The following is a 21,633-nucleotide window of genomic DNA, read 5'->3' on the forward strand; positions in this document are numbered from 1 at the left end:
ATGGGTGTGATAGTCCGTCCGGTGGGAAATGAGCCGGGCGAGTGCTGGGGTGGGGGAGGGGAGAGGGTCAACTGCCAATGGAGGAGGGGAGAAAAGAGGGGGAAAGGCAGAGGCCCAGTGTATCCAGCAGGCAGGCATGTATATCTATGTGGGCGCGGTTCCCATGTAATGGAGAGAGCCATTGGCCTAGTGCCATTGCCCGGGACTAAGGGGGGAGGGGCGCCCCGCGACCAGCTTGGCCTCGACTAGTGTCAAGTAGTCTTGCCATTGAATGGAATTCAGTGGCGGAGGCGCTGTCGCACGTGCTGCATTTGATAGCGGACTCGTGTATTCCTACGAAGGTCAAGCAGCCACGTGTGTATGTTGGGGCCCGTCTGCGCCTTCCATGTCATGGCTATTTTACGCTTGGCGAGGCCAAGGGCTAGATCCAGAAACGTATTCAGGCCCTTACGAGAAGTGCTGCGTTTCGTGATACCCAATAGGAAATGGGTTGGTTGTGCCTCCACTCGGGTATCATCTGCTTTCGCGAGTATATTGGCTACGGCAGTGCAGTATATTTGAATACTTGTGCAGGTCCACACCATATGTGTGAATGTGGCCCCCGGGTCACAACACCTGGGACATACATCAACAGCCGTCGGGTACATACGTGCCAGCCTATGAGGTGTGAGGTACGTATGATGCAAGTAATTGAATTGGGTGTCTTTCAACCTGCCGTTGGTCTAAACCATTTTTGGGTGGCTGATGCATTATGCCCGTTGTTTATCAGTGCTGGTGGTGGCTGGCTCAGTGTCCCAGTACACCCGTAATGTTGTCAGTGGGGGTGTATGTCCAGTCTAAAAGAGGTGTAAATGGCTGTTATGGCGTGCCTGCCCCGTCCATGCGTCAGCAGCGTTTGCAAAAGGTGCAATGTGGGGGGTTTGGTACGATCATTATCCCATGTTTGTAGGAAGTGGCATTTAAGCAGGGTGTGCAACAGGAATGAGCCCTGCTGTACTTTTTTTTTTAAACATCTGTTTATTGTTTTTTCAAGTGAGCAGGTCTATAACAGCATCGTACATTCAGTCGTGATACAGATCGGGACATTGCAATGGTACATACATTTTTCGATTACTTATACAACTTGCATCTTTGGTACAACATTAAGTAAATTGCTGCCTGCATCGTGCGGAACTTGGACGGCATATTGCAACACACGTTCAGTGACATTCCCAGGAATTCTCATACATCCTTGCGAAACTTCGCATGATTAAAAAGATCTCCCCTTACCTCCCCCTAGACGCCCGTAGAACAGTCACCCAGGCCCTTATTACATCTCATCTAGACTACGCCAACAGCTTGTATGCCGGTGCCCCTCAATATTTGATCGATCGCCTTCAGATCGTGCAGAATGCGGCAGCTAGACTGATTGGAAATATCCCCTACCGTCAGTCGGTCGCTTTTTATTGCAAAGAGCTACACTGGCTTCCCATTGCAAGCCGAATCCAATTCAAGATTCTCACCCTCGCCTTTCGAGCTATCAATGGCCTTGGGCCAGGATACCTGAAAAAGCGAGTGGTAATATCTCAATCAGTCAGATCACTGAGATCTAACAATCTACGTCTCTTGACTGTACCACGTTTTCGACGATCCAGAATTGGCGGCAGAGGGTTTAGTGTAATGACTGCTAAACTATGGAACTGCCTCCCACTTGACCTTAGGTTTTGTCCATCTGAATCCCTCTTCCGCAGTAAATTAAAAACTTGGCTGTTTTCCAGATCATGAATCTAGTCCTGCAATTTATCCGGTTCCTCTCCTTTGTTCCTGGGTTCCTGCTTTAGCGCCGGGACACCCCTCCGGGGGTAGCTGCGCGCTGTATAAGCTACTTAAATAAATAAATAATAAATAAATAAATATATTCATAAACAATCCAATCTCTTATCTTGTTCATTTTAATGCATTACTGTCCACTATCCTCTGCAGATCCCCCGCCCCATTCCCAAGTGGCTAATTCATCCACCCTCAGCTCATACAATGTTTAGGGGCTTCTGCGTATCACATCTTGCTCACTGCTCCCTTTTATTCTGTTACGTCTCTTCTCTCGGGTGGGCTAGCAAATAGCACCTCAATGGGGCCCATACATCCCTGGGCCTGGAGTCCAGTGGTAGTAGTTCTGCATATGTCGAGAGTCTCTCGGGGCACAGTACTAAATCAGTAATCCATTCCGTAAACTTGGGAGCCCGCCCTCTTCCCCATCGGCACGCCACTCTTCCTTCTCTTGGGCATGAGGAGTGCCAACGCAGTAAATTTGCGATGTTCAGATCCAAGTGGTTTGACATGTCCCAACAGTGCCATCAATGGGGTGGCTTCTACAGGTGTATCAATCATTTCCCTCAGTGCCTGAAACACCTGCTCCCAATACTCTCTTACTTCAGGGCACCCCCATGCCAAGTGCAGAATGTCTGCCCCCGCTGCGCGGTATCTGTCGCACCTGTTGTCCGCTCTTAAATTGAACCTATACATCTTGGCCGGTGTGTAATACAATCTGTGTAAAAATTTATAGTGAATTAGCTGAAGTCTGCTGCTGGCTGATACGCGCTTGGTTTGCAGACAGCTCCCTTCCCACTGTTCGTCAGTTAGGACCAGCCCTAGTTCCTCATTCCACTTCCTACGCGCCGGTGGTGGTGTTGTTGCCATTTGTGTGTGTGTCGTGTGATATATCAGTGACACCGCCCTTTTAGGTGCGTTCCTCTTCAACACGAGCTGCAGTGGGATAAGTACTGGCGGTTCCGCTGGGAACTCAGGAGTAATCGATTTCACCCCAATTCTAAGTCTGAGGTATACAAATACATCTATGTTGTTTGGAACATGTGATCAATACTACGAAATTGTCCTTCGTGGTATAGGTCTACCTACTTGAATATGCAAGTTTGTTGTTGGAATTTCCTAAAAAAAAAAACTCCTGCAGCAGTGGCATATCAGGGTGGTTTGCGAGGGGCAACAGGGGTGAATACTTCATGGGCACGTCTAGCATACGTTGTATGCGCTGCCATGCAGCTATTGTGCCCGTGAGAGCGTTGGCTGCCCTATCTCTGTCTTTTACTGCTACATATAAAGCTCCTTCTATGGGTGTGGGATGCGACAGCCAATGTTCGGCTGCCACTTAAGAGCCCTGCTGTACTTCATAGATGTCCACTAACTCCTCGAATGTTTGTAGCTGCAAGTCTACATACATGTCTCCCCATGTGTTTAATCCCCTCTCCCTCTAGGGCCCCAAGTTCCGTGCGTCCGTGACATGCAAACTTGCCCAGCAGTACCTCAAGTGGAGGCCAGGGGCATGTGGGGTGGTCCGACATTTGGGCAGCACATATCTAGACCAGCTACGCCTGGCGGCTGTCATTAGGATGTTGTCTTGATGCTTTTGGGTCAAGGTAGTAGTGTCCGACAACCACTCCAGTAGTACCGGGTGGTCCCAAGATATGGCCGCTGTGACCAACTCAGTAAAGTTACTCTTAGCTAGCCATCTCATTGGCCATTGCATTTGTGCTGCAGCGTAGTAGCACTCGTAATTCAGAGCACCTAGGCCACCATCCGACAGTGGCAGATATAATTTATGGAGAGCAAACCTGGCCCTAGAGTTCCCCCATATTAGGGAGACTAAAAAAAGACTCCAGATCCCGAAAGACTTTCCGTGGCAGGCGGTAGGGGATTATGTAGAAGAAATATAGTAAACATGGAAGGACCAGCATGAATGAATGAATGAATATAAGACTTATAAAGCGCGGACTTAACCCAGGGGCATCAAGGCGCTGCGGACAGAGATGAATGTACCAGATGTTAAAAGTTGCAGAGCTAAAAGATGAAGGCAGGTGACAGTTAGAACAGGTGAAAAGCCAGGTCTTCAACTCTTTACGGAATGAAGAATGTGTTTCCAGAGTGGAAATTGGGATAGGAAGCCGATTCCAAAGATTGGCCCCTATCAGCGAGAATGCCCCCTCCCCCACCTGAGCATCGCCACATGGGGGACAGAGGGAGGCCCAACCAGAACGGAGGAGTCAATCGGGCCCTAGTAATGGCACGCCCCAGGTTGCTATCTATAATGTCCGTCCCTGAAAGATAGATCTGGACCCCCAAGTATCTAAAAGTGTTAAACGCCCATTTCAGCGGCATGTTCGGTGCAGCCTGACTCTGGGCCGGTGACATAGACGTCATTAGGAACACCACCGATTTAGACCAATTGACCCGTAGTCCGGAGATCCGTGCATGCTCGTCTAAGAGATCCATTATCTGTTGCAGTACCTCGGTACGGCCGGGCAAGTAAATTAATTCGTCATCCGCATACAGTGACACTATGTGGCAACGATGGTCCACATGCAGGCCCCATTTCATGACCCCTTGTTGTAGCCTACATGCCAGTGGCTCCATGGCCAAGGCAAAAGTATTGGCGACAAGGGTCAGTCCTGGAGCGTGCCTCGCGTGATCATATAAAGTGAGGAGAAAGTGCCACCCGTCTTCACCCTGGCCTGTGGTTTGTTGTACAGCAGCCGTATCCATCGTAAGAAATAGAGGCCGATGTCAAAAAAGGATAACACCGCCCACAGATAACTCCAACTCAGTGTATCGAACGCCTTTTCAATGTCCAAGGATGCTATCCAGGACATCCACGCCTCGCCCACTCCATAAATACGAGTAGTCGACGTAAGTTCAGGCCATTATTTCTCCTGGGTATAAAACCATTCTGGTCCTCATGGACCAGGAGAGCGACAGCCGTGACCAACCTATTCACCAGTAATTTCCAGAGAATCTCGTACTCGATGATCAGCATCGACGGAGGGCGATACGAGGCCATTTGAAGTAGATAGTATTACATTGACCTGCCATTACATTCTCGAGTAAGTATACATGTGGGGCGTTAAGGCTATATCTATGGATATCTAGATATCTAGCTAGCAAGATAGCTAGAGATAGATTGATAGAGACAGACAGACAGATAGATAGATATTGAAATAAAGTGAAGCTACGTTTAGATTTGGTTATACCAAGAAAACAAAATAAAATGATGGAAGGAGTGTTAAAACTTTTCAAACACTCACAGATGTGGGTTTAATCCATCGTTATTTTGCTCGCCACCTCACCCCTGTTCGGTCCCAGCCATAAGCAAATCAGTCTTGACCCTGCTCCCCAGAGGAACAGTACAGCCCAAACTGCCAAGTCAGGCCATCACTGGACTTGAAACAAGAATCCTGGGACTGGATTCGGGATATCACCCCTCATCAGCCAGGCTACCTTGAATCCAGCGGCTTAGGGAGCAAGGGACCCACATCTGCACATATACTTAGCCATTTAGGGCACACATAGCAACATTACCAAATAAAATGATGGATGAAGTGCTGAAACTTTTCAAACCCTCATCCGAGTCACAGATCTTTGTTTGATCCATCGTTATTTTGCTTGCCACGTCACCCCAGCACATAGCACATCACAAAAAAGTCCTGGGACTGGATACTTGTTTCCGGCTAATGAGGGGTGATACCCTGAAACCGGCCATAGGATGCTTGGTTGTTGTAGAGGGTAATACCCTCAATTATATGAGAAGGCAAACGTTAAATCCAGCACAACTTACCTAAAGCTTGAAAACATTCACATTTACAATTTTGCTTGATTATCCTCTAGCAATTATAGAAGCTTTACATACAAAAACAAGAATTGCAATTCAATTTTTTTTTTTAAACATTGTGTTTTCTCTCTGACTTTTCAATTTTCAAAGATACTTACTGTGTTGGTTCAGTAGCATTCTAATTGATATGCGACTCATGTAAAATCGGTCTAAAAAGTATTGCACATTCTGTGACGTCACAGGGTCTACGCCAAACCTGTCCTTGTATTCCACCACACCTTGAGCCATTGTAGGAATAACATCATTATGTCGATTCCTGATCGTTATCACTGTATCTGTAAACCTGAAATTACACAAGTGATCAGTTCTCTAAATAATTAGAATAAGTAATCAACAAATGAAAGCCGGTTTTCTTAACTGTGACAAATAAATGATCTTTGGTTTCATTTGTACCTTCTGTTGTCCAGTTGGTATCAAGATTACTGCACATCTCAAACTACGCATTAACCATCTTGCAGTGCCAGCTAGTTGAAGATGCAGTTTCTCACTTACCAATGCTGGCAACAAGACTTACCTCAAACATTCAAAATCCATCTCACGTCTTTTTTCAGAACTAAATCACTCCAGATGTTTTTCCTTTCAAAGCAAGCACCAGGCCAGAATCTTTGGATCTGGCACTTTTGTTTAAATATACAAAAATGCTGTTCATCACTGTGTTAAGACAGGTGAATGTGCTAATGACTCCATAAATACTAGTGGGGTTGAAACATTTAAAAAAACAATAGCAGTTGACTGCACAATACGTATTGCTATTACATCATTAACCGACTGCTTAAAATGGCTGTGTGGTTCTTAGCTCACACTTTAAGTTGTCCAAGCTTGGGGTCAATGATAAAATACTGAATGTAAGAACCTAAATTCATGAACAAATGACTAAACTGGGTCTATAGAGACCAGACTGCAGGTCACACACACAGGAAGAAAGTCGTACTGGTTAAACACCCATTCGTAGGACCAAAATTCATTATGTCTGCCTCTAGTCACTCTGCTTGGTTATGGATCTCAGTATTGGTTCTAAACATCCTGGATGATGATGGAAAGAGTGAGCAGTGGGAGCCTTCTCTGGGAGAAGATTAGTAATAATATGGCAGATGTTTTTATGAAGCACAAGGGAGAGGAGACCGTAAAGTATGATGGAGTAAGATGGCTACACTCATGCGAGCATCCCACAAAGCTCAACCACCTTCTGGTTGATCTCTCTGTATCGGAGGGCTTTTGAGCGCGGATGCAGTACCCTTGCAGAGAGCAGGTAACCAAAAGTGAAACCTGGATATGTGGACTTGAGAACTGTAAACGTATTATGTACTCTAACGATGATGTCAACTGAAGTGCTTTATACTGTATAAATGCATACTGATATATATGTAAGTCGATGCTAGAATTGTACAACTTAATGTTAATAAACCAAAATGTGTTTTTTTTTAAAGATAAATCTGCTCACCTAATGCTCAGCAGTCATACCCACACTTACAAGATGGTGTGCACATGGTAACACACAGTCTCTGCTAAAGGGCAAGAGTGGTATCTGGTTTCCATTTAGGGCAGTTTCACAGGTGGAAGAGAGAGGTGGTCTATGCTAGTCATGAGGGGAATGCGACAAGAGGATCTCTACAGGAATCTTTTGCATGTACAGCATTACAACCTATGACAGAGTAGCAGTGTAAGCTAGAGAACTCAGGATCTGCAGAGATAAAGGTGCCTTTTACCAACGGCATGAATTCTTGACCCACCAAACTAGTCAGTGGCTTGATGCACTATGTGGAAAACTGGACCTTGACTTTCCACTCCTGTGACGACCCAGAACTTACACCAAAGCAGTATGCTAAGGTAGAGTAAAAACGTCACTATTTGGGAATAGAACAGTGGGAGCTACATTTTTCAAATCTGTGTCCACAGCCTGGGAGGGCTTTTGGTACAATGCAGTTACATCATAAACAGAGGGTTCTGCTTTCAGAGGTAACAGATGCCTTTCTTTAACATTCTCATGAAGAATTCTGGAAAAGCAGATGCAGCTGTAGCAACAATTGAGAGAAAGATAGAAGGGCTATGTACCAACAAGAAGGGCGCGGAGACCAAAATGGCAGTGATTGAAAATAAGGTGGCCTTAGTTGAAGCCCCAAGGAGGAAAAAGCGTTGTTAAAGCCAATAGGTCTCGCCTATGTAAGAGCTATTGACTTTGCCAATGTGTTTTAGCCATGTTGTACACCTGGGTGGCTGCAGCTCAGCATGGCTAAACGTAAGTGGCTTAAAGGACAGTGGAGTGTCATATACTGAAGTGGCAAAGAGGGGAGTTTCATGGACGGTCATAGAGTGGAGAGGTGTAGAGTGGAATAAAGTGTCGAAGAGAGGAGTTTCGTAGAATGGTGTTGTGGAGTGGTGTACAGTAGAATAGAGTCGTAGAGTAGGGTGGCCTAGAATGGAGTGGCACTTAGTGGCATAGAATGGAGTGGTGTGACGTAGAGTGGAGTGGCAAAGTGTAGAGTGAAGTGGCGTGGAGTGCTGTAGAGTGAAGTATGCATGATGTGGTAGCGCACTGCCATTACAGATCCCACATTTTCATAAATCTATTCAGGGCACAAACAATAATGGCATCATCTAGTCTACTGATTTGTTTTGATCATATTAAAATATTTGTTTCCACCACACTTCTGAATTACAAAAAATTGCTTTATTTGGGCTGTCCTAATTCTGAAATATTTGCAGTTTATTTACAGACCTTTAAATTCTGTTGTGTGCTAGAAAAAAACATTTTCTTTCCTAGTTCCTGGCAAAATTGTCACATAAATCCTCTTACTTTGGAGACAGAGAAAGAAAAGTAAACAGCGACTGCCAGGTGCAAGAGACCGCTGTGAGTAGAAGCAGGTGAACGCAAAGAAATGCTAAAGGCAGTAGAAACCAGATACAATGCAAAGAGGTGAGAAGGGTGAAGAACTCATGCAAAAAACAAAGCTGCTAGTCACCGCCAAAGAAGAAGACAGCACCATACAACCAGAGAGCGGGCGCAATGACCCAAATGTCATTGCCGGCACAGCAAGCTCTGCTTCCAGTAGCAGACATTCCGCAGGTTATGATGCTGCAGCATTCCTAAAACCACTGCTTCACTTTGACACTGCCAAAAGGCAAAGTATTAGTGATAGATGGGCTGCCTAGATGGAAATTTTTGATGATTTCATTGATGCGCTGAAAGAAGCAAATGACAAGAGAAAAATAAGTGATAAAAAAAATATACCACCATTGAGGTGACATACCCTCAAATCAAAGAAACATTAAGTACCAAGTTCAATCCAATGCCAACTATGAAAGGTACATTTTCAGTCAAGAAAGGCGGACAGCCGGTGAAACGATGGATGAGTTTGTAGAAAAACTTGACTCGCTCATAAAGCATTGCAAGTTCAATAAGTTTAACGATGAAGAGGTTATGCATCTCAGAGTAATAGATAGTTGTCTGTCAGACTCCTTCAGAAGACAAATGCCTAAAGAGACACTTAACTTGGAGTGAGTACTCATGGCTGCCAGAGCAGAGGAGATAGCTGAAAGACAGGCAGCTAACAAGGAGGCCGGAACGGCCCAAAATGAATCGGCCCTGAGCGTGAAAAGTTAGAAGGCTATAAAGTAATGTTTCTGAAGTCAAGAGATGGTGTGTTTCCTTTCCAAATAAGGGTAGATGTCCCGCCACTGGACAGGTGTGCAAAGACTGCAGTAAAGAGAACTATTTTGTAACAGTCTGCAAAAAACGGGAAAGATCAAGTGCGTCACATCAAGAAAACAAAATGGATACCAGAAAGTTCCAGACGAGAAGTTGTATGCACACCCACAAGGCCAATCAGCAACATCAGCTGAGGCAAGTAGAAACTGAACATTGTAGATTGTCATCAAATTCTTTGTCTATAAGTTTGTCACTGTCATTGCCGAGTGACAGTGAGGAAGATGGGAGTCCAATTTCAATGTTAACTTTTAGACGATATGCGTTTGCAGGGTAAGTTCTTGCAAGGAAGAATGTTGGTCAAAGCTAGAAAGTATAAAATGTATTTGGACACTGTCCAAAGATCATACTGAAAGTAAATGAGTGTGCCATACCTTTTATCCTAATGAAAAAAGAACAATTGATGGACAGAATGCAGAACAATGTCATGCATTCACCCCAGTACAGAGATCTGGACCGAAATCCATCGTTTTTTTTGCTCACCATGCCATTCCAGTTTGGACGCAGCCATATGCAAATCAGTCTTGACCCTGCGCCCAATGGAAACAGTCCAGCCTGAACTGTCAGGTCATGTCCTCCCTCTACTGGAAACAAGCATCCTAGGACCGGTTTCGGGCTTTCAGATGGATGTAACCCAGATCTCTTGACTGGGGGTGAATGGATGATTTATTCAGCATTTCGTCCATCATTTGTTTGCGTAGCACTTTTCACCCTAAGTGGGATGGGTATGCCCAGACGTGGGTCCCTTGCTCTCTGTGCTGCTGGATTCAAGCTAGCCTGTCTGATGAAGGGTAATACCCAGAAACCAGTCCCAGGATGCTTGTTTCCGGTCCAGGGAGGACTTGTCTTGGCAGTTCGGTCTGGACTGTTCCCACGAGGCACAGTGTCAAGACTGATTTGCATATGGCTGGGTCTAAATTGGGGTGGCATGGTGAGCAAAAGAATGATGGATTTAACCCAGATCTCTTGACTTGGGGTGAATGTATGATTTATTCAGCATTCCGTCCATCATTTGTTTGCGTATACATTTTATCCTAGGCAGTTAAACATTATGCCAGTGCAGAAGTACAATGAACTGTCTCCAATCCCGGTTTAACACCTTTCAAAAACAAAGAGTACACATGGGCTGCTTTGACTTCACTGCAAAGTTAAGGTTCATTCATAGCCACTGTGAAGCATTAGGGATACGAAAGTACAAGCTCCAATTCATAGCCTACCAGGCACTTCATCCAGCGCATGTTTACTCAGTTTCAGTACTGCCGCTGACATGGGGCTGATTGCTATAAATTACAATGTAAACGCCTATCATGAGACAGTGAATCAGTTTCCATCTTTGTTTAATGGATTAGGAAGATTTAAGGCCTTGAAAGTGCAACTTCACATAAACGAGGACATTCGTGCTGTTGCTCACTGACATTGTCTAATTTCATTCCATTTACAAGAGGCTGTTGAGAAAGATCTGGATACCTTATTAAAGTATGACATCATTGAGTGATCCACTGGTCCGACGCCATGGGTATCACCCATGGTGGTAGTGCCGAAAAAGAATAGTAGAGGAGCTGCTCACATCTGCGTTGATATGCGCCAAGCCAACAAGGTGATTGAAAGAGAATGACATCCAGGTCCGCACATTGCTGACATGATTACATAGCTGAATGGAGCTAAAGTCTTTTCTCACCTTGGTTTGAACAAAGGACATCACAATCTCGAACTGGTAGAGAATTGCAAGTACATTACTACCTTTTTGACTCATGTTGGTTTGTTTCGATATAAAACACTAAGTTTCGGAGACCAGGCAGAAACAGAAACGCAAGTTTGATGCTCCTTTTGATGCTGACCCCACTGAAGGTTGCGATCAGTAATGGACACAGGGTGCCTGCTCATCATCCTGTAAAAGTGCATTACGTGAGATTATTCGCATTTCAATCACCTGCCTTGACATTCGCCAACTCCAGATGTCAGGAGTGAGACATGTCCCCCTGACAGTGCAGAGAGCCCAATGACTGCACCAATGTCTTAGTCACCAATGCCAGCCATGGACCCTTCTCCGGCATTTCCTCAGCCTGACATGACCAGATCTGGGCGATCGATTCGATCACCAAAACAAATTATTGAAGAGTTGTAATGTATATATATGTAGTATTGGTACTTTTAGCTACCAAAGGGGGAGATGTAGTGTCTTGTGTGTTAAAGATGATGGGACCCTTTTGGCTCCTGACAGACTCCTTAGAACAGTGACGTAAGTGCGCAGGTCACAGAACTCATGATGTAGAATGTTCAGTTCACAGTAACACACTAATGAATAAAGACATCTAATACTGAGCTCTATGTGTGGTGTGATCATATTATAAGTACCTGGGCTGAGGTAGGACGCTACAATGCGTCTTAGGACTAACTGAACAAAATCCAAGTATAATAAACCGGAATCATCAATATGTGTTCAGTGAGTATTAACATGCCCTTCTGGTGAATCACTGACAAAATTCAAAAACAGAGCTGGTAATTTTGAAAAGACAGAGAGGACTTCTGAAACCAGTAATTGGGCAGAAATACATCGAAAAACTGAGCATCTGCGTACTGACAAGCAGCAAAATATAAGAAGTCAACTCTAAGAGAAATATGAAAAATGTTGATGTTACTATTTTTTTTGTTCAAAAACCTTTATTAAAGGTCAACAAACGTTATACATCAGCGCTTACTGCCTACAACCGCTTCTCGGCCGGCATAGCAATAAGTTAGCATATAAGTCGGATAGGTTTCTTTTTGTGTTTGGGGGGTAGGGGAGTACACAGCAAGCCGCCTACAATACCTTCGGGCCGGCCGCGTTAGAGGAGTGTGGTGGATTATGGAGGCACAGTTATTCTGGCGTTCACATACATGAATGATAACGTTAACATACAACTAGAGCACCTGGTAAAGGATAATATCCAATTTCACAGGTATGTCATTTGTAATAGCAAGGGAGAAAAACAGTTGTAGCCGTGATAAGATGTGTCAGTCCATGAATATATGACAGTCCTCGCCCCATCTCGGTTAGTGCGAGAGAAGTGGATGTGCGATTGGGGGAGACCAGCAGGGGGTGGGTGACATTCATTACGAGGTTTGTGCGTCATGATCTGAAGCGTGTTCCAATTAATAAGTTTGCAGCGGGCCCCATATGTCTCTTGGGCGTGCCGAGGGGGGTTAAAGTTCTGCATAAGTGTGTAATCGCTCCTGGCAATATATTAAGTCTTGGAGCCAGTCCTTCAATTTCGGCGCACTCCCCCTCCCCCATTTGCACGCGATTTTCCTTTTGGCGAGTAATAGCGCCATGGAGGTGTACTTCCGCATTTTAGCAGCAATAGGCTCGGTATAACCCAGTAGGGCAGTGAGTGGATTGGTGGGTACGTGTAAGCCAGTCATGATGTCTAGTGTACCAAGCACTTCTCCCCAATAACGCTGTATAAGCGGGCAGTCCCAGGCCAGATGACGGAAATCAGCCCCTTCCTCCCCACAGCGGTCACAGCGATCATTTTCCTGGAGATGCAACTTGTGCAGTCTCGCTAGCGTATAATATAAGCGATGTAAGTATTTATAGTGTATCATCCGGAACCTACTGTTAGAGGAGATCAAATGTTGAGGTTACTATATGTGAAAATCCGTCCTTGGTATGACAACCTGCAAAACCCGTGCAATACAACGGGGATCACATTTACCAGGTGCAAATACCTGGACTCATCATGCTCTTAAAGGAAACAGACAAATACATTGTCAGATTAAACTTTGTACAGCATGAAAGATGTGTCATATGTAAGATATTAAATTATTAACAGGGAGGAGTCGTGGGATAATAAACAATTCATTCAAACCATTGACAAAGACTCAGAGACCAAGGTTTGTAGACTCACCTATTTTACTTTTAAATGGAGATTAAGGACTACAACATATAAACATTTTAGTCTCAAAGAAAGAAGAGGAAATTGAGGTAGGTCTCTAGATTTACCCTTACTCACAAGCATTGTCTGGAAACACAAGCACCCCTAAATCATAAATAAAAGGAGGTATAAGGTGAACTCACTAGAAATAACCTTTGAAAAGCACACAAATTCCATAGCTCCCCTTCTGTACTTTGCTTTAATTATCATTCTATGTGTATTATGTTTTCTTAGCCTATTTCTGATTGGCACATTCCAGTGTATTTTTTTCCCATTAAATCCCCTTAGAACGTTGACTGCGGTACGTTCCATGCTCTGTGCTTCAACTGTCACTCTAACAGCTGCTATTGGGTGGCTTACTGTAAAGCTGGCCAGACCTTGGTGACTTATTTATTTATTTATAAAGTTTTATATAGCGCGAACTTGATCCCGAAGGATATCAGTGCGCTTTACAATTTGAGGCAAAGGTAACAAATCAGAACATTAGTCTAACATTGGGAATCTAATGGGCATTGAATCAACTAGTACCAACATAACAGCTCAATATAACCTTAGTGCACAAGTAGGAATGGGCTATGCGATGGAGCATAGAGATACATATAATTCTGCAACAGTATTCATAAAAAATGCATTTCTATGAATAAAAAAGGTCAGTACAGGGAGCAACAATATTCCTGCCTAATGGATAAACTCAATAAAGAAAAGACTATTATAATCAATAAAGCAGACAAAGGCGGGAACATTGTTCTTTGGCCTCGTGATGCGTACCTTGAAGAGGCTAAAAAACAATTGAATGATGTAAATTGCTACAAGCAGGTAGCCTTTCCCATCTTATTGAAAGTCAAGGATCAGATTTTTTAAAGAACTATCGAAGTGGAAGACGGAGAGTCTAATTGAAAGTATGAGTATAGTTTTTTAAGAACAGAGCATCCTATCACTCCAACCTTATATCTACTCCATAAGATACATAACCAGACAACCCCAGTACCAGGACGTCCAATTATTTCGGCTCAAGGTAGCCTGCTAGTGTGGTTCTGAAATTCTCAAACCTGTCTGCATTTTAATCTTGCCCTTACGTAGGCCAGTGCTGTGGGCCCAGCGAACAAGTGGCTTTTCGTGCATATATTAATTTGGGTTTCTCTGTCTCTGAATGAACTGCAGAGAGTAACCCTTTTCACCTGGAATTGACCTTTCTGTAAAACTAATTTCCCTAGCTGATGGTTGTCTAAGTTTTTCAATTACTGATTAGGACCTTGTTAACCATTAAGTTTCCTTGCGTATGTGTTATCTTAAACAACATCTAAATGTATTCTTTCCTCAAAGACTTTCTTTTCTGAAACTTGGGTTTTTGCTATGTGTCGTGACTGCCATCTAGTGTTACTTTTTATGTAGGCTTCAGAAGTTAGTTTGTGAGCCAAACAGTCGAATCACATATACACATTAACCAGGGATTTCTTTGTGCGCTTGAGTTAATTTTAGAAGCTGGCCTTTTACATAGGAATTGACCCTGCCAAGCCAATTTCCCTGCAAGATCGTTATTTACTTTTTCCAATCACTATTCAAGACATTTGTTAACTTTTAAATTTCTTTACGTCTTTGTTAATCTTGCACATTATCTGAAACTACTTTTCTTTATTTTTTCCTTCATTTCATGGGTTACGCTTTCAATTAAAGGTTAGATTAATATTTTAGATATGCCTAAATATTAACTTGTGGGTTGGGACACTGTAAATTGAGCTTTACTGTATGATGCTGTGTGATGTCATGTACTTTCTATTGGTTGAATTTTGGTGCAGGGTGTGCATTTTAAATGTACCTTTTTGTGTATAAATAGGGATGTCTCGCCTTAGTAAAATTGAGCAGTTTCTTGAGCTGTACATCGTGCTGTATTACTGGGATTTCTGCTACTAGCTGCAGCTAATAAATGTAATCTCTGACGCCACCAAGAAGTATTCCGTGTCTCTGTACACCAAGGCAAGGGAACCTAGAGGACTCTGGGCGTGTCCCTGACGCCGCTGGGTACTTGAAAACCCGGTTCTTCAGTTGGCGCCCAACATGGGGCCGACTTCAGTGGTACCGGTCCAAGCCCGAAGTTTGCGAGGAGCCACGTGAGGAAATTCTGGAGGAGGGCCCCCACTTTATCGACCCCTGCATGTCGGCGTGGACCAAAGGACTTTTCTGCGAGGCTTCCCGCTTTCCAACGGCTGCGAAGGACTGCTGCCCTGACTGTCGCCTTGTCTTGGACCCTCCGATTGATGTCTGTAAAGCGAGACGATAGACGGTCTTCTGGTGGCGTGACAGATATTTAGTTAAGTATAAGTGGGTCGCTCCCACGACTTTGTCTGGTTCCTTGGTTTTGATTTGATTGTTTTTGATTTGGCTGCTGCAGTATCCAAAGCCGAAGGGCTTGTATATTTACAAAGTATATCTTTTTTTGGATTCCCTTTGAAGTTTGAAACCAGACTAGTGAGCAAGATGCCTAGTTTTGGTAAAATTGGTAATTGGTTTGTTTGTGGTAGTAAAAGGGATTCCCGATTGGAGGATTCATGTCCGATACCTCCGGTTGGAACTCCGACTTATGAATCGTACTCAAAACATGGAGTAGGCCCTATTACTTATAATGAAGTATGGGTCCGCTACACTAAAAAAGATGGTGTTTTACAATGGCCCCCGCATGGTAGTTTTGAAACAGAGATTTTAGACAATCTAGAAATTACGCTATTTAAGAAGAAAGCCCGGCCGGCAATGTTTGACTCTTTCCGCCTTTGGCGTAAGGAAGCCAAACAGAGAGAAATTAAGCAAGCAAAGAGAGATAGGAAAGATAAAAATATGTCAGTACTACAAGCTGCTAGACAGTTTAAGGAAGATGGAGAAGAGCGTGCGAGTGAAGTCTTAGATAGACAGCGTTGCATGGCCATAGATAAATGTTATCCGGCCTTGCCGTCTTCTCCTCCGAAAGTGATGGAAGACCCTGAAAAAGATCCTTTGATCTCTCATTTACTGAGATTGCCTCCTCCCTATGTGCAGGGTGCTACTGCGCCTCAATTACCCCCGGTTGTTCCACCCTTTGTTGTTCAACCTCCTGCTGTTGTTCAGCCACCCGGTGCTCCACAGATGGTTTTGCCTCCTCCTGCGCAACCCATTCTAGGGTCGCCAGTCTTGTTATCAGCTTTGCCTCAAACTCCTTTGCCTTCTGCTTCTGCATCTTCGATTTCTACTGTTCTTGTCCCTACACCTTCCTTGCCTCAGAATACTTATTCTCCTGTTCTTATGTCTGCTTCTTCTCCTTCTGTTCGAAAACGAATGACAGAGACTGTTTCTAATTTGTTGTCACCATTGTTTGGGTCACTGAATATGACCCCTGTTTCGGAACGTAAGCAGAGTCGTAGTCAGCTTCCTAGTTCTGAAGAACGGACAGTGTTGGATTTGTTGGCTCGTATGTGGATTTTAAATGCTTCGAGGTATAATTTGCCAGCAGTTATGGATGTTTTCTTTCAGTGGGAACCGCCTAAGCAACGGTATGTTTTTGATGTAATGTGTACTTTTCTGCGTCAGGAATGGGAAGATAATGAGTTGGGTCCGATTCCGCAGGATGTGCTCGATGTTCAGTCAGATTTTGCCAGAGGGATGATAGTGGAATCTGATGTTACAGATGCCGTAGAGACAATACTTGCTTTCAGATCTAGACTTCCGCCTCAGACATTGTATGAACCTGATTCCTCTGTTAGGAGGAAAGTGAAACAGTACCCTATGAGAGAAGGTCCTCCAGTATGGAAAGAAGCAGTTCAGGCTAATGTAAATCAGGGTATTGTTGCCGCTCCGGCTCATTTTCAGCGAGTATGGGTACATGTCCCTTGGAAGAGAGCAGAGGTCTTGGCTCTTAAGCAGACCTTACCTGACCCTCGTAAGAATCCTGCTGGTTATTACAAGGAGTTGTCCCAGACAGTTGAAGCGTGTATTATGAATTTAGCTGACATCGATATGTTGATGGGTAATGTAGTCCCTCAACCCTTGTGGGCGAAGATTCGTCATGAGAATCATGCTGCTGAATTAGGTGATACCTGGGCGAATATTGTTGCTGCAGATGGTAGACAGGAGGGAGGTGCTAAACCTGAACCTCTAGTTTCAGAATTACCAGGTAGAATTATTAATTTGATGAAAACAATGATGCCCGCTTTACGAGTGAATTGGGATAAGTTAGCAGCATGTAAGCAGAAGAAAGACGAGAGTGTATCTGATTTCTTCACTAGGTTTGAAGAGACGTTTATTGATCATAGTGGTCAGGATATGAGTACGGAGGGTGGTCAAAGGTTGTTTGTGGATACATTTGTCTTTAATTTGCTTCCTGAACTTTCTAATAAGTTAAAGGACTCTGAGAGTTCATGGGCTGTCTCTTCTTCGGCCCAGATATTGGCTACTGCACAATATTACGAGAATAGGGATAAAGATGAGAAGGATAAAGTGGAGAAAAAAACTAAAGAGTTAAAGACAAAAGTTCTTTTGCAGCAAGCTTATCCGCCTTGTCAGAATCAGCCTCAGTTTCAGCAACCTCCACAATTTCAGAGACTGTTACAGAAGCCCGAGCCTTATGTACAGCGATTCTTTCCTGGCCCTAATCAGTGTGCTTATTGCAGAGAGGAAGGTCATTACAAGAATAGTTGCCCGGCTTTGTTACAGCGTGCGAATGGTGTATCTGGTCAAAGAGGTCGTGGTAGTTTTCAGCAAGCTCCTAGGGGTAGGGGACGTGGTGTGATCTCTCAGACTGAGCGTTCCTCTTCCCTACAGAATTCTGCGAATTATTTTGACAGACAGAATGTTCCGAGTGGTCAGTCTGCCCAGTATTATGTTGAGGATTACTATGTCGAAGGTGAGAGTTCTGGTTATAATGATAACTAGGACAGCCAAGGACAAAGTGAGGGAGTAGTGTCAGTTCCAGTAGACCAGAGTGGACCTTATGTTGAACTGAATACATCAGGTGTGGTAGAACCTTTTCTTTTGGATACTGGTGCGATGAAGAGTTCTATTATGCACTCTAAACTTCCTGGCGCACCTTTGTCTGGCTTGACCAATGTTTCAGTAGGATTTTCAGGCGCCCCAGTTCGTAATCCGGTTTCTAGTCCTTTGTCCCTTTCGATTGGCCCTTGTGAATTGGAAGCTCCACTTATTTTAACGACTGGTTGTGGTGAGAACCTGTTGGGTTTGGACTTGCTGAAAAGATTGTATGCGACATTACATTGTTCTCCTTCAGGAGTACAACTTACCCTTGGTAGGAAAGTGATTTCTCCAATGTATTTGTCTAAGGATTGTTTGCCACTGGAATTACGTTCGCTTCCTGATACACTTTGGGCTACAGGTCCAAATGATGTTGGTCTTTTGCAAATTCCACCTTATGTTGTCACACTTAAATCGAATGCTAGGCTACCTCGTATTCCCCAATACAAGATCTCGAGTGATGGTGAGAGAGCTCTTTTAGCGATTGTTTATGATCTGGTTGAGAAGGGTGTAGTTGAGGAAACGAGAGGTAATGTTTGTAACAGTCCTGTTTTGCCTATCCTTAAACGTACTGATGCTTCTCAGCCACCTGTGTATCGGTTTGTGATTGACCTTCGAGAGGTAAACAAGATAGTCGTGCCACAGTTTCCTGTGGTACCTGATATCACTGCTTTGTTGACTTTGATTCCTGCTTCGGCAGCTTGGTTTTCTGTCATCGATTTGAAGAATGCTTTCTTCAGTATTCCTATTGCTGAGGAGAGCAGGGATATTTTTGGCTTCTCATTAGGAGGCCGAAGCTTCCGGTTTAAGAGAGCTCCCCAAGGTTATTGTGAAAGTCCCTCCATCTATAGTCAGGCGTTGAAAACTCAGCTTGATGGTTTTGTATTACCTGTTGGTGCTACTCTTATTCAGTACGTTGATGACTTGTTGGTTACTGCTGATGATGAACAGATTTGTAAAGAGGCTACTGTTTCTTTGTTGCGGTATTTGTCTGACCTTCATCATAAAGTGTCACCTTCAAAGTTACAGTATTGTCGCCAAGAAGTGACCTACTTAGGTCATCTCTTGTCGAAGGAGGGAAGGAGATTGACCCCAGAACGAATTCAAGCGATTGTGCAAATGAATGTACCATCCACACAGAGAGAAGTGCGTGCCTTTTTAGGTATTACATCGTATTGTAGACAGTGGATCCCCAATTTTTCACTGTTGGCGAAACCTTTGTTAGCATTGACTCTGAAAGATACTCCGCATCCTCTTCCTTGGTCTGACAAATGTCAGAAAAGTTTTTCTGAACTATGTGATGCATTGTGTTCGGCTCCTGTGTTGGGTACTCCAGACTATAGTAAGCCTTTCACGTTGTACGTGCACGAGAGAGAAGGTTGTGCGTTGTCAGTGTTGACACAGACGTTTGGGGACAAGCAACGTCCATGCGCGTATTTCTCCTCTACGTTAGACCCAGTTGCTAAGGCGTTGCCGAGTTGTCTGAGAGCTACAGCTGCAGCGGCTGTTTCTATCCGACAGTCTGCTGGTTTGGTATTGGACAATACGTTGATTGTAATGGTCCCACATGCAGTGGATACCTTATTAAACAGGACTAAGACACAGCACCTTACTAGTGCACGTCTTTCAGGTTACGAGCTGACACTGTTGGCTAGCCATGTTCACATCAAACGATGTAATGTGCTGAATCCAGCCACGTTGTTACCGATCTCTACAGAGACGGATCCTCAAGAAAAGCATGATTGTTTTCTTCGTACAGAGGAAGAAACGAAAGCTAGAGTTGACCTAAGGGATACTCCCCTTACGAATGTTGATGGTACCCTATGGGTGGATGGTTCGTGTTTTAAGCTTCCGAATGGTGAAACGACTGCAGCGTATGCTATTACAACTTTACATACAGTTGTTGAGACAGCACGCATACCACAGAATTCTGCGCAAGCAGCAGAATTAATCGCATTGACTAGAGCGTGTGTGTTGTCAGAAGGAAAGCGAGTGAATGTTTACACCGACAGCCAGTACGCGTTTGGAGTTGCCCATAGTTTTGGGCGTTTGTGGAGAGAGCGTGGGTTCCCTACTTCGCACGGAACCAAAATACAGCATGGGCAGTTGGTGAATGAACTTTTGGAATCTCTCACTCTCCCGAAGCAGATTGCAATTGTGAAGTGTAGTGCGCATAAGAAAGTTGTGGACGATGTTGGTCGAGGGAATGCGTTTGCGGATGAAGTTGCGAAGGAAACGGCGAAAGACATGATGAGCCGTATGTATGTTGCAGGCCCAGCTAATTGGGTTATGGCTGGTGGAATGTGTGAAGACACAATAGAAAGTGTGAAAATGATTCAGGCTGAAGCGACTGAGAAAGAAGTCAGTGTTTGGAGAGAAACTACAGGTATGTTGGATTCAACAGGTTGTTGGGTTGAGTTGTCAGAACACCAGCGATGGCTGTTGCCGGATGCGTATGTGCTCCCAGTGGTTACAATGGCTCATGGAATGGCCCACATAAGTTCGAAGGGAATATGCAAGTTGTTGGCTCCAGTTTGGCAGAATGCTGGAATCCCGAAATGTGCAGAGAACGTGGTGAAACATTGTATGATTTGTTTGAAGTATAATCCTGGTAAGGGAACTCCAACTCCAGCTGGTCATTTTGCTCCTCCTACGTATCCGTTTGAGGTGATACAGCTAGATTATATACATATGGAGAGATGCAACAATTTGAAGTATGTCCTTGTGGTTGTTTGTGCCTTTTCCAGGTGGATAGAGGCCTACCCCCTAAAGGATAATACTGCCTTGTCTACAGCCAAGGTTTTGCTGAGAGAGTACTTCCCTAGGTATGGTTTGCTGAGAATCGTATGGTCGGACAATGGGAGTGAATTTGTGGGTCAAATCATGAAGAAAGTATGTGCTGGATTAGGAATAAATCAGAAGTTCCATGCAGCGAATCACCCCCAGTCTGCTGGACTTGTTGAATGTTACAATGGTACCTTGAAGCTGAAATTAGCTAAGGTTCAAGCAAGCACTGGCCTTACATGGCCGGATGCCTTGCCGTTGGCTCTTTTGTCAACAAGGACGACTGTGCATTCTCGAGTGGGACTTAGTCCGTATGAAATTGTGTTTGCTCGTCCTGCGAATGTTTGGGGTGTGCCTCGTCCTAAAGAATACAGCATTATTGAGTACCCTATGTTGGTGGATTACTTACATGACTTGACTGCTAAATTACGTGTTCTCCACCAACAGGTCTATGACAGTCTACCGACAGCAACTGCGGATCCAGGACACACAATTCAACCCGGCGACTACATTCTTACGAAGAATTTTCAACGAACAAAGAATCTGGAGCCGAGGTGGACTGGACCGCATTTAGTTTTGTTAGT

At 44.3% G+C, this 21,633-nt stretch overlaps 1 protein-coding gene across 1 annotated transcript in view; it reads right to left on the reverse strand.

Moving 5' to 3' along the window:
• Positions 1-21,633, reverse strand: part of PDK1 (pyruvate dehydrogenase kinase 1) — a 199,759-nt gene that overhangs the window by 104,494 nt on the left and 73,632 nt on the right. Inside the window, exon 4 of the mRNA XM_078681562.1 lies at positions 5,755-5,939. Within this exon, the coding sequence (XP_078537688.1) occupies positions 5,755-5,939 (185 nt within the window). The remainder of the gene's footprint in view (positions 1-5,754; positions 5,940-21,633) is intronic.

The sequence above is a fragment of the Lissotriton helveticus genome, chromosome 3_1, assembly GCF_964261635.1.
Source record: "Lissotriton helveticus chromosome 3_1, aLisHel1.1, whole genome shotgun sequence".
NCBI classification, from domain to species: Eukaryota; Metazoa; Chordata; class Amphibia; order Caudata; family Salamandridae; genus Lissotriton; species Lissotriton helveticus.